The sequence below is a fragment of the Halichoerus grypus genome, chromosome 3 (assembly GCF_964656455.1).
Source record: "Halichoerus grypus chromosome 3, mHalGry1.hap1.1, whole genome shotgun sequence".
Classification (NCBI taxonomy): Eukaryota; Metazoa; Chordata; class Mammalia; order Carnivora; family Phocidae; genus Halichoerus; species Halichoerus grypus.
In genome coordinates, this window is record NC_135714.1 from 125,243,109 (window position 1) to 125,255,956 (window position 12,848).

General features: G+C 38.7%; 1 protein-coding gene across 1 annotated transcript in view; it reads right to left on the bottom strand.

The window, feature by feature from the left end:
- The window catches only part of TTC29 (tetratricopeptide repeat domain 29), a 261,685-nt gene extending 249,145 nt beyond the window's left edge, over nt 1-12,540 (bottom strand). The window contains exons 1-4 of the mRNA XM_078068212.1: nt 12,375-12,540; nt 11,683-11,730; nt 6,383-6,480; nt 4,311-4,394 (exon numbers count right to left, since the gene is read on the bottom strand). Coding sequence (XP_077924338.1) covers nt 4,311-4,394; nt 6,383-6,474 — 176 coding nt within the window. The 5' untranslated portion in view covers nt 6,475-6,480; nt 11,683-11,730; nt 12,375-12,540. The remainder of the gene's footprint in view (nt 1-4,310; nt 4,395-6,382; nt 6,481-11,682; nt 11,731-12,374) is intronic.
- Nucleotides 12,541-12,848: the final 308 nt, after the last annotated feature.

A 12,848-nucleotide genomic window follows, 5' to 3' on the forward strand; every position in this document is an offset into this window, starting at 1 on the left:
AGGCACTCAAATAACCCAGTCACTTAAAAAGTAATGAAGCAAACTGAAATTCTTTTGTAAATGTAGGTAATAAAAAACCCAGAAGCCCTTTGCTTTTGAACTACTTTACCCATTCCAAAGTAAAATGATCCCCCATCAATGGATTTGGCCATTCCAGGAACAACTACTCTAGCTTGTCCTGCTCAATTACTCGTTTAAATTTTATACCCCTACTTGTGTACCTAAAACACTTTAAGCTGCTTTGATTCAATATTCAAACCAGTCACCTACAACACGGACCTGAAAATATTGTAACCAAAGAATAGTCACAGCAAGAAACCTATTTCATGGTGTTAATCTGACGTTTACTTTACTCATTCATTCACTTAACTTGCAGGTGTTGATCTCTGACCACGTGCCAGGGCACACAGGGACACGCTTCTGTTCCTGTGCAGATCCATTCTGCAGGGGATGAAGACAGTCGACTTACACATGCCCAGTGCAAGAGGGGGGACAAGTTATAGCAGAAATAGAGCCAGATGATTTGGCTGAGAGTAAGCAGAGGTGGGGTGAGGGCTACTGGATTATGAGGTCAGGGAATGGCAGACTGAAGAGGTCACATTCAAGGTGACTGACACCTGCAGGACAAGAAAGTGTCAGCAATAAGGCCACAATGAGAGGAGTGAGTGGTGGGGAAAATGCGAGATAAAGTCAGAGAGGTCAGGGAAGTCCAAATCATGCACAGTAAAGTCCAAACCATGATAAGCCTTGGAGTTTATCATAACAACAATGGAAAGCTCTCAGAGGGTTTTAAGCAGGTGAGTGTCATGATCTAATGTTTTTCAAAAGATGACTCTGGAGGCTGAATTTTGGCAGAATTAGAGGGGATATGAGAAGAGCAGTTGGGAAACTCAAGTGATCTTGGCAAGGGATGACGGTGGCTATGCAATGAAGAGAAATAGATGAACACAGGATATATTTAGGAGTTATATCTGATAGGACACAGTGATGGATTAGATGGGGGAGGATGGTGAAGTCAGGGTGCAACTCAAGGCTGCCTTGGTGCCATTTACTGAACTGAGGAAAGACTGTGGGGAATTATTTGGTAGGGGAGGTGAGGAAAAGTAGGGGTAAATCAAGAGTCCAGTTTGTGGCCAGATTAATTTTAGAATGTCTATTAAGTACCCAAGTAGGTATGTAAAGGAGGCAGTTGGATATAAAAATTGGGAGCTCAATGGACAGCTCAGGGCTGGATTTATAAATGTGACAGTCATCAGGGTATTGCAGTACTTAAGACTGGATCCAGGGAGAGTGCTGCTGGAATAGAGGCCCTAAGACTCAGTCCTAGGACAACTCACCATTGAGAGTTTGAAAAGAGAACTTTTCGAAGGAGAGCCTGAAAGGAGACTAAGGTGGCAGAGTCAGAGTCTGGAAGAAAACCACAGAACATGGCATCCTGGAAGCCACAAGTACAGAGTGACCAATGAGAGAGTGCTCAACTCTATCAAATGTTGTGAAGACATCAAGTAAGATGAGGACAGAAACGTGATCGTTATATGTGGTAAAAATGGAGGACGTTGGTCACTCTAAACAGAGAGATTTCTGTGACTTCTGGGGCCGGACACCTATTTAGAGTCCATTGATGCAAGAATGGGTGCAAATACTGAGACAGCGCTTCTGGTTGCTATGAAGGGTAGAGGAAAATGGAAGAGAACCTGGGTGGGTGGGTGGGGGGGGGTGTGGGGCGGATAAGAAGTCAAGGGAAATACTAAAGGAGATATGAATGCTAGTGAGATTGGTCCAGTGGAGAGGAAAAAGGATGATGTAGAAGAACAGTATGTTTAAATGCAGGAGAAAGTCTTGGAACAAGTAAGAGGGGATGGTACCCAGAGCACAAGCATCATCCTTAGATTAGAATAGGAACTCTTCACCAATTATGATAGAAGGAAAGTCACAGATTGTGAGTTTACATATAAGTAAATTGGTGTATTTTGGGTTAGATGATGAGGGGTTTTGGGACTAGACAGAGAGCACATACATATTATGGGATAGCAAAGCTAGTGGGTATCAATTATATAATGAATATATATATAACCATCTTACCATCATATATATATATATATATATATATATATATATATATATATATATCATCTTAAGAATAAAGCAGTATATAGAGAGACTTAAAGATATATCTTAGATATTGATTTTGTCTGGTTGAAAATTTGATTCATCAATTTCTCCCGCTTTTATACTGAGGATCTGTGAAGTACTAGTTTGGTAACTTTATAATGCCACCAAACAGAAAGCCAAACTCAAAATCTGTCTTCCATGGCAGGTTTCATCCTACCACCTTAGTTTTCTCTGATTTCCTCTAGACTCCGAGGCTACACTTCACAATACAATCAGCACTCATTCATTCCATATTTGTTTCCTGTTCGTAAATCTTATTGTCTCAAATTGAGACAAGGATGGGGTCAAATATTACGATAAGATATCACTGTCTCTCCCACTGTGAAAAACCTAGTATTACATATAAAGTAGGCACTTAAATGCTTGCTGACCAATTTATCTTTTCAGAGTTGACTAATAAAAAGTTTTACACAGCAATTCCTTGGTTAACAGAATATGCATAATTCCTCATGGCACCTGCTAAGTATTGCCAAGAGTGCTGAAATTATTCATCAGTTTCTCCTTTACATGCTATTCAATTAGTTTGTCTGTGGCAAAGTCTAGAATATATATCAATCAAAAGCAGAAGAGTGAGCTAAGTACAAGCTGTCTTCCTATTAAGGTTTGCATCCACTATCCTAGCTTTGGTCTAAAAAAGTACTCAGCTGCAGGAAACTTTAAGGAGAATGCAATTGTAAGGTTGGAGAATTACCTGGTGCTACTTGTTTTCTGTAGCATATTATGGATTTAAAATCAATTTGGTAATATCCTTAAAGAAAAAAATATTAAGAGAACACTCATCAGCAAAACCTATTTTGCATTGCTTTAGATCAAAGTTTTCTTCAATGCAAACTGAAAGTTTAGCAGATTTTAAGTGCTGTATATGGATTTCTAGCTTGTTAAAATATGTGAAGCCTAAGTTTAATTCCAAATTTAATTCCTAATTGTTAAGCCAATTATAGATATTTGGATATTATTATATTTAAATCAGAATGAAAATATCACTTATATATTTTTTTCTTTTAAGTAATTGTATTATCAAACAATATTAACCTTTAACTTTATCCAACAGATTACCATGGAAAGTTAATAAATTAACAATCAGAACAGCATTTAACCAAAGCTCCCAGATACTACACATGGCAGTCAATAGTGTTCCAAGGAAGACAGTGATTACAGGTATTGTAAAATTTTGTCACTCTATAAAATAAAGTAGGTACTGACAGAATGAACTATTCCATTTTTCCATGTTATATGCAAATTGACAAAGATAATATCTAATAAAATGAAACATATCAAGAGACTTGGAATTTTAGACTCTATGAAAAACCATACCAAAAATATTAAGAAAACTTTCACTGGACTCCCATAGCACTAGACAATACTAATTGAGAGGATGTTTTAAAAACATTTATTGCATAAAATATTTTAATTGAATCATTTAATGAGTTCCATAAGATGCATCTGTATTTATAATATTTGTTTTTCAATGCTTGCATCTAAAGATCTGATGATAAGATGGTCACCAACTCTATAGCTAAGAAATATTAAATCTGTTTAGCTATTATTTTAGGTTTTTATTCATTTCTCACTAACCTACACAGATTTTTATAGTTTTTACTTAAACCACAAATTAGTTTCTAACTGATAAAATGGCAAAGTTTATATTGTTCATTGATAAAATAAATCCAGACAATTTAAAATTATTTTAAAAAGCAACCGATAAACTATGATCCAGTCATTCTTTTTTGTGGGTTTTGGTGGGGGGAGGAACATACATTAATACAGAATTTTTGTTTTAAATCATGAGGAAAAAAAGATAAGATCTTTCTCTAAAAGCTTTTTTCTCCCCCATGGAGGCAATACACCTTAAAATGGAAGTCAATAAGCAATTAATGGCACAGACTTAACTAAAATATTGCAAATGTGATAGTATAATATCTTGGTAAATATGAGAATTTTGAAAGCCATAAAATTAAAGACTTTGATATGTGTAAGTTCAATAGACATGACTTATCACTATTTAATATGAGCTTTAATTTTTAAATGCCATGTTCCAATGAAAAAGTGTACTGCACAGGAAAATTGAAATTTCAATAAAGAATCCAGACAAAAGAAACAAACTTTATATTAAAGTACCTTTAAGAGGTTATACTTACGCAGCAACCTCCTCTTTTGACAATCCTTTGAAATTCACCTCCAGGTAATGATCTATGTCATCTTTTTCTTTGATCAATTGAGACCTAAATGAAATGGAAAGAAATAATAAAGCACTGCTTTATCAAGTTGAAAAGCTCCCAAACATAAAATGCCACCAGGAGAAGAGAAATATTTAAGGTATAATACCATATATAATAAATGTTCTACAATAGCTATAGAGATAGGTTGTTGATTAGTAATTTCCAAATTTTCATTTTCTTGAATGTTAAGAGGTAAGGAAGAATCTTAAACTCAGTGTGCAAACAAATAAAACACCAACATATTAAAATAATCAGCATTCTTAAGAAAAATGGAGTTTTCTCCTCAAAGCTTATAAGCTCTTCCATTTTGCTCATGTTGCTTCACATTATAACTTTGCAATACAGAAGTCATATTCTGTTTGGCCCAGGATTTTGAACTAAGAACACCTGCTTGATACAAACATACAAAATTTATTTGTTCCAAACATTACCAAATTTTGCTCTGAAATGTTATTTGAGTGGGTTTTTTAGTCACACACAAAATTCAAGTTATTACTAAAAAAGTGATTTTAAAAAGACTTTACTGAGAAATCTATTACACTGGTAGTGTATTTATTCTCCACCTTCCCTTGCACCTTTAAAAAATAAGCATACCACTAACATCTTCTAACAATGGGAGTATGGGACTAAACAAGCATCTGTTTTTATTCAGAAACTAATGGAAAATCTTGATATAAAACTTTGTCTTAAATGGTTATGAAAAAAGTGTTTTCTTTTCCATAAAATTAATATAAGAAATAGTGTTCTTTAAAATCCATCTTATTTTAGGGATGTGAGACTGGGCTGCATTTTTGCTGGTGTTGAAAAGAAAATGGAATCTCAAGCATTATAAAAGGCAGAAAGAACAAGTTTTTCAGACTTTGTAAATACTCCACATTATTCAAAAGTAAAATTGAAAATAAGAATATTTGTATATCCTGAATTATGCATGTATTAAAAAATGTTTTTCAAATTTTTTGAGAAGAAACTTTGATTTACTGTTATAAGGGAACTTCCATGTTGCTTTAACTGTATGCATTTATTTTGGCCCAGGGACTTTGGTCTTTCCCAGAAATACTAAGAATAAAGTATGATCCTTCTCAAAACAAAATAGTCTCATAATACTTTGATCATTATGCCTTGTCTGAAGTGAAAATTTTGTATATAAAGAAAATAAACCTACATATGCAAATTATATCAATAAATAATATATGCATCATTATAACTCAATAAAACCATAAATGGCAATTTCTTTTTTTTTTTTTAAAGATTTTATTTATTCATTCATGAGAGACACAGCGAGAGAGAAAGGCAGAGGGAGAAGCAGGCTCCCAAGGAGCAGGGAGCCCGATGCGGGACTCGATTCCAGGACCCTGAGATCATGACCTGAGCCGGAGGCAGACGCTTAACCATCTGAGCCACCCAGGCGCCCCTTAAATGGCAATTTCTAAGTAAAACAATCCTCATTAATACTTATGACAAAATACATTGTTCTCTTCTATAGTTTCCGGGTGGCAACTCCAGGACCTCGGCAGCTGTTTAGTGTAGCAGTGGAGTGATGATGCATTTTTAGCCCCAGGATCATTTCAGTACCCAAACCTGGCCTGCCAACTTACCCTAGTAGTGAGACCGTGTCCTCCTTCCTCCAAAACAGAAATCAGCACTCTAGACCTTGTGGATTAGAAGCTGTACACCTTTCATTTCTAAAGCCTCTGCTTTCAATTCTCCACTAATGTTTTTAAAAGGAAATATATCTCCAAAGTTTTATAGGACCATGATATAATTAGAATAGGTAATAAAACAATCAAATGAGTACTAGCTTGCTAAATAAATAAATTCTTTATGTCTGAATGAGGTTCATTGATCCTTTGGAAATAGCAAATTTGAATATTCTGAATATAACAATATACTCTTGTCTTTGAACAATTTTGTTTTCTGAGATGTGCTATTGACATTTCTTACTGCAAGAAATTCATTCTGTAGGAAAAGAAATGAAAACCAGGGTCACGTACCTTGGAATTGTGCCGGGGGAACATGGCAGCTTCTGTCTGGCTAAAGATGTAAGCTTTGAGCGTGTCATGGGCAGTGGGGGCAGGGTGGTCATTCTAGACTACAAAAAAAAAAAAAAAAAAATAGAAACAGTATTTTAAAGAATGAATTTTTCAAAGAACCCTTTAAGACATTATTAGAGATCCACAGTCTGTCATCTGAGCTGAGAATACCTCTGTGTATAGAGCTATAGCTCTATTATTCAGGAATGATACTCAGTGAGTGGATTCTGCATGTTGCTTCTCCTTACTTTCTTCTACCATCTGCCTTTTGGCCAATTTATTACTTGTCTGCATCTCTACCACCAAATGGATAAGGAGAAAATCTGATAAATGAATTGAAGATTCAGATGATCAGGAGCTTTGGTATGAATTTTGTTAATGGACATGGTTGCAATTAAAGAGTGAACATTATTAGGACAGCTTTGGACTTCAAATGCTCATGCTTTGCTTTCCTGTTACAATCAATAATTGAAAATTGCTCATACTTTGCTATTTTCTAAAAACTTTCTTCCTCACAAATAAAGGCTTTTCCTTAGAAGTGATGGATGCTGAGACTGATTCTCAACAAGCAGACAGCTGCCCCAAGAGACACAGAGCTACCATAGTGTAACAAATCACTTCAAAATATAGAGGTCCAGAAAAGATTGTTTAAAACAACAATCATTTTATTATCTTTCACACTTTTTGCGGGTCAGCAATTAGAACAGGGTACAAGAAGATGGCTTTTCCCTATACCATGATGACTGAGCCTCTTCTGGAAAGACTCAGAAGATTGGGGGTAACTCAATGGTGGGAGGGCCAGGAATCATCTGTAAGTGTCTTATCTCATATATCTGATAGTCAATACTATTAGCTGGGAACTTAACTGGGCTGTTTGCTAGAACATTACATGTGGCTACCCATATGGCTTGGGCTTCCTCACAGCATGGCAGCCTCAGCTTTCTCATGTGGCAGCTCAGTGCTCCAAAGGCAAATATGCCAAAGAAAAGCCAGGTGGAAACTATATCCACTTTCAGAGTCTAGCCCTGGAAGTCACATAGCATCCCTTCTACTGTGATAAAAAATCTGTTCATAGTCAAGGCTAATGAACATTGATTCACCTACTGATGGGAGAGCAACAACTTCACATTGTATGAAGAGAATATGGGATGGGGGATATTGTTGTGGCCATCTTGAGGAAATGCAATGTGTCACATTGGGGAAGGTAACTGTGCAATAATAAAGGTGGGTCTATAAAATCAAATTATCTAGGGGAGTTGGTTAAGCATCTGCCTTCAGCTTGGATCATGGTCCCGGGGTCCTGGGATCGAGCCCCACGTCGGGCTCCCTCCTCTGTGGGAAGTCTGCTTCTCCCACTGCCTCTGCTCTTCCCCTCTGTTCCTGCTCTCTCTCTTACTCTCTCAGATAAATAAATAAAATCTTTTAAAAAATAAAAATAAAATAAAATTATCTAAAATTTACCTTAAATAGGAAGAAGTGTGGACATGTCTGTCACATGCTGCAAGGGCTTTCAGATACAAAAGAAAGAACACTTCTACTGTTAGAGAGGCATCAAAAAGGCCAGAGTCTCTTGATTCCACCACCATGTCCACCAGGTTTGATCTCTACCCTTAGCCTCACCAAGCAATTGAAAGGTTTATTTTAGGTTTTAAATCACTTACTTCCAATGTTTACTACCTGTGTGACTCAGGGCAAAGCATTATCAACCTGGGCCTTGAATATATTTAACAGATATTTATTGAAATACTGCTTGGTGCCAGGTCCTGGTCTAGGTGCTGAAGATACAGCAGTGAACAAAAAGATGACAATCTCTGATCTCAGAAAATTTACATTACAGGGTTGGATGTGGGGGAAAGACAGATAACACACAATTATGCAAAATATATACAATGTCAGATGATGATAAGATCTACAGTAAAAAATAAAATTACCCAAATGCTCACCAGTAGTGAAGGCATAAATAAGAGCAGAATGAGATAAAGTCAAAGAAGTTAAAGAAAAATTTGGGAGTATTCCAGTGGTGTACGGTCTTGAAGATAACTGTAAAAACTGATTTTTACTCTGATAAAGTTAAGAATCCACTGGAGGATTTTGAGCATGGGAGTGACATGACCTAACTTGCGCCTTGACAAGTTCACCCTGGTTTCTCTTTTGAGCGTAGACTGTAGTGGAAGGAGGGCAGACAACAGAGAGACCAGCTGGGAGGTTGTTATGAAATCTGAGTGAAAGAGGATGGTTGCTTAGATAGAGGTGGAGGTGGAGGTGGACAGATGTGCTCAGACCTGAGGCTGAGCCAGCTATGGACAGCCAAGGTACCATATTCCTCTACCAGGCCATGACGGAGGGGGGTGGAAGAACAATAAGACTCAGGGGAAAACCTTTCGAAATCCAGCGTAGAAACAGGCCGTCTTGTGTTTCCAAATAAAAGATTATTATGAAAATATTTTTTTACATAATTAAAGAGAAAATGCTAATGCAGATCAGTGTCATGTTTTACACACCATGGAATCCTAATATTACCCAGATTATCAGGGCATGATATGATCCTGGAAACAATGTCCACTTACTTTTATATAGTTATAGCTTTAAAGCACACTGTCTGAACAGCAAATGTTAGTCCTCTCCTACTTTGTAACTTCATAATATAGTGACTTCTTTTGTAACTTAAAAAAAAAAAATCTGTTTTTCTAATCAGATGTCATATTAACTAGTTGAGTTACCTGGAAACCAGAACTACTAAATGACAACTTTATGCAGAACACATGGTAAGACGTTACAGAAACATAAAGATAGATCTCACATACAGGCTTGAAAGGATACCAAAGGCTCTCCCAAACCCACCTCCCATGAGCCTATTTCAGAGAAGGTATAAAGAGTCTATGTTCCAGAGTCCTCTGATGTTACAGAGTAAATCTGGGCCATCTCAGTTCTTAACCTCATCTGTCTATCCCTACTGGATTTCTAAACGGATGAAAGAAAACAATGACTATGTTTGCTTCAGTTGGCACATTTCATCCTCTATAAATTAAGACTGTTGGGAGAGCCCCACTTTGCTTACCAAGGGCATTGTGGCAGAGGTGATTTCTACATAATTACAAGGGCCCTTGAAAGGTTTACCAAGGAGCTTCAAAATGAGGACACAGTACTTGTAATTTCTCTAAGTACTAGAAGGACAGAGCTGCTTGTAGACAGAAAGAGGGACCAAACCCCAGAGCTCGATCCAGCCAACAAGGTGTGTAAAAGCACCCCCACAAGTTGGGCTACCGCTTTGTGATGTAAAATGTATGCTTTTTGATGTTAACTTGGGTTAGACAATTTTTGCTAGAAAATATAAGCATCTAATGAAATCAAATGCAAATGTTATACATGGAGAGGAACATGTCTTCTTTGTCACACACATGAACTGTGATTTTTTTTCAATATCTGAGTCGTTTCCTACCATTAAAGTTTCAGCTGCCAGTTCCTTCATTTTGCTCTCCTCTGATCTGAGAACATTAGCAGCAGGAGCACCTTTACTCTTAAATTTAGTTTAATGTAAGTATTGCAAGCCCTGCTGGCAAGCCTCAAGGCACAATCTCCGAATGGGGGGTGGTCAGAACTGAATGATAAAGTGGAAAAAAAGTTATTAACTGAATGTTGGAATAAATAGCTCTCAACCAATCTATGTTGGAAAGTTTAAGCTCAGAGTTAGGGTAGAAGTTGAGCAGGCTCCCTCCCTGCTTTAAACCACACATCCTACCTTGCTTATGCCTGCTGGGAAAAGGGATTTTGTCTTTCACAACTGATACATGGCGACCTAAAGGTATTTTGTTTTTACACAATAGGTAATGTGTGAACTGAACTTTATGACACATAATATTTGAAATGCATCAAATATTTAAAGGGATCTTGCAACAAATTATTATTTTTAATCTAAGTAATCACCATCTCTTATTTATGCTGAATTTTCTTTAAGTAGGAAGTTGGTGCATTCTAGCATATAGAAGCAGCCAAGAGGAAAATAGGTGAGAAAAAAGGCAAGCATGCTTAGGGTCCTGTCATTTTAGGCTTCAATTATACCTGTAAAGAAAGCCTTTTGCTCTTTGTTAATATGAGTTGTATCACTTCCCTGGTGTCGGCCAGGCAGTGTTCCCAGCTCCTAGGTGAGCTCCAACGTGGGAAATGGGATTAATGCTTTGGGGTGACTGTCCTAGGCCTGAAGCAGAAATGGAACACATCCTCAACAATGGCGCTGCATCAGGGTTCTCCTGGCTCAAGACCACAGAGGAAATCACACAAGATGGGGCTACTGAAGGAGGAGAAGGGTTCAGAGCCAGGTGAGTGGAGATAGAAAATGAGAGGCACCTCTCTGGCTGGTACCAAAACCAGCTTGGCCCTGGGAGCTGAGGGGGGAGCAGTCTGTGAGGACCCAGACGCAGCTCCCCCAGTACCAGCAAGTGGGCAGAGCCACACGTGCCACCAAGAATGCGGAGCGGAAGATCAAAAGGCTGCCTGAAGCCATTCCACTGTTGGTATTCAGGAGAGATTTGGTGGATTCTTTGATCTGCTGGTTGGCTCTTGTATCACGGTTTGGCCCCCACATGCAAAGACAAATGAGAATGGAGAAATACAGGATTTAAGAGTGCTGGGTCAGGCTGAATGTGTCCCATGGTGAGAGTTTAAATTTCTGGCCCCCAAGTAAAATTCTTCAAAGAGTAATCCTCCCGCCCACTATCCTCAGAGATGCCCTCATCAGGAAACACAGAGGAAGGGGTAGGCCTAGCACTGTGTAGACAGAGGCTACTAGGGGAGTGACTATGTCCGAGGCTGACTACTATCTCTAGAATTCAATCACTGTGGGATGTGAGAAAGCCAATAAACCACAGGAACAAATTTATTATTTGTCATCAAGAGAGCTCAAAATAAACGACTTTACTATCACCAACAAAATCATTTATAAGAATTAGAACTGTTCACATTATCACCATAAGCTCTTTTACTATGGTAGATTAAAGAAAACTACAGAAGAAATATCCATAATTATGGTCCTGAAAAGAGTAAAAAAAAAAATCACATAAAAAAGTTTAAAGAGTTGCTAAACGTTTATCCCTTGAATCATAATTTTTAGACCATTTGAGCACACAGTGGTAGGTAATTAGATAGGTTGTTAAATAAAATAAATAGAAATCATACATTTCCTACTAACTGACATTTATTGATGGTTAAATCAAAATATAAAGCAGGAAAAGTATTGAAGGCAGGCCCTGGTTCATTTGACTTACTTTTGGAGATTACCGCTGAAGGTCTCTCCAAGGCTTATGGACTTCAGCCTGAAGATCAGTTAATAATAATAGTAGCAAAGGAGAGAAGAAAAAAGTTAAAAATTAGTTAGTAGAATAACTCCTCTTCCTGTCCCAAACTGTGAAATAAGATTCCTTCATACAAATAATACCAAGTACCTAGTATGTGTTTAAATGTACTTTTTTTTTAAAGTCCAAACTGTAATCCCTACAGGAGAAACTAATCACTAATTCAGTGAAATGCCAGTACATCCGAATTATGTATATGTATTGTTATATTCCAATACAAATGTGACCTTAGGGATAACAATTTGATCTCTCCAACTTATGAGACATGAAGTTATCTTTACCCAAACCAAGGGCATCGCAGTTCCCTTTCTGCTCCTACCTAACTCTAGACGCGGCTAATAATTTATCCCTCCGCCTGTTTATTTTCCCACTGCCCTCAGAGGGTCAGGTGACCTGGGAGGCAGGAAAAGCGCCTTTCCCGGCTCCTACTTCTATTCATTCCTTGAGGTAAACGGCGAGGGCCTCTGCTCACGAAGCTTGGGACGGAGTCTACAGACTGATGGAGGCAGATCAGCCGGGTCGGACGGGACTGCGTGGAAGAACGGCCCGCCTCTCCCAGGAACTGTGAAAGTCCTGCCCCGACCTTCGCCCCTGCCGTCACGAACCTCGGTGGACTGGCCCGTGGAACAATTCTGGTTTTCCGTTCCGCCGAAGTGTGTCCCCCACCAGTGGCAAAGTGCCGGGCGCCGGTGCTGCCCCCTCCTCCCGGGGTGGTTCGGGGACCTGGCGCCGAGAGAGGGGACGCGGGAGCGTCGTCCGGGTTACTGAGGGGGCGGGGCAGGCCAGGAGGGGCGGGGCTAGACTAAACCGGGGCTCGGGATTGGGACAGCTCTAGATTCCTCGGGCACGGGGGCGGAGCCTAGCGGGAGCGGAGCCTAGCGGGAGCGGAGCCTACTGAGGGCTGAGTGCGGCTCCAGACCTAGAAAGCTTTTCAAACAGGGCAGCTTTCAAAAGTTAGACCGCTTTCAGAAATTAGTTCAACTGACCCAAGGGTCTCCAGTTTGCCAACCTGAATCATTTCCTTCATGGCACCGCATTCTTAATATTTTGCTACATTTCCCTGTTGTCCACGGGGCTGG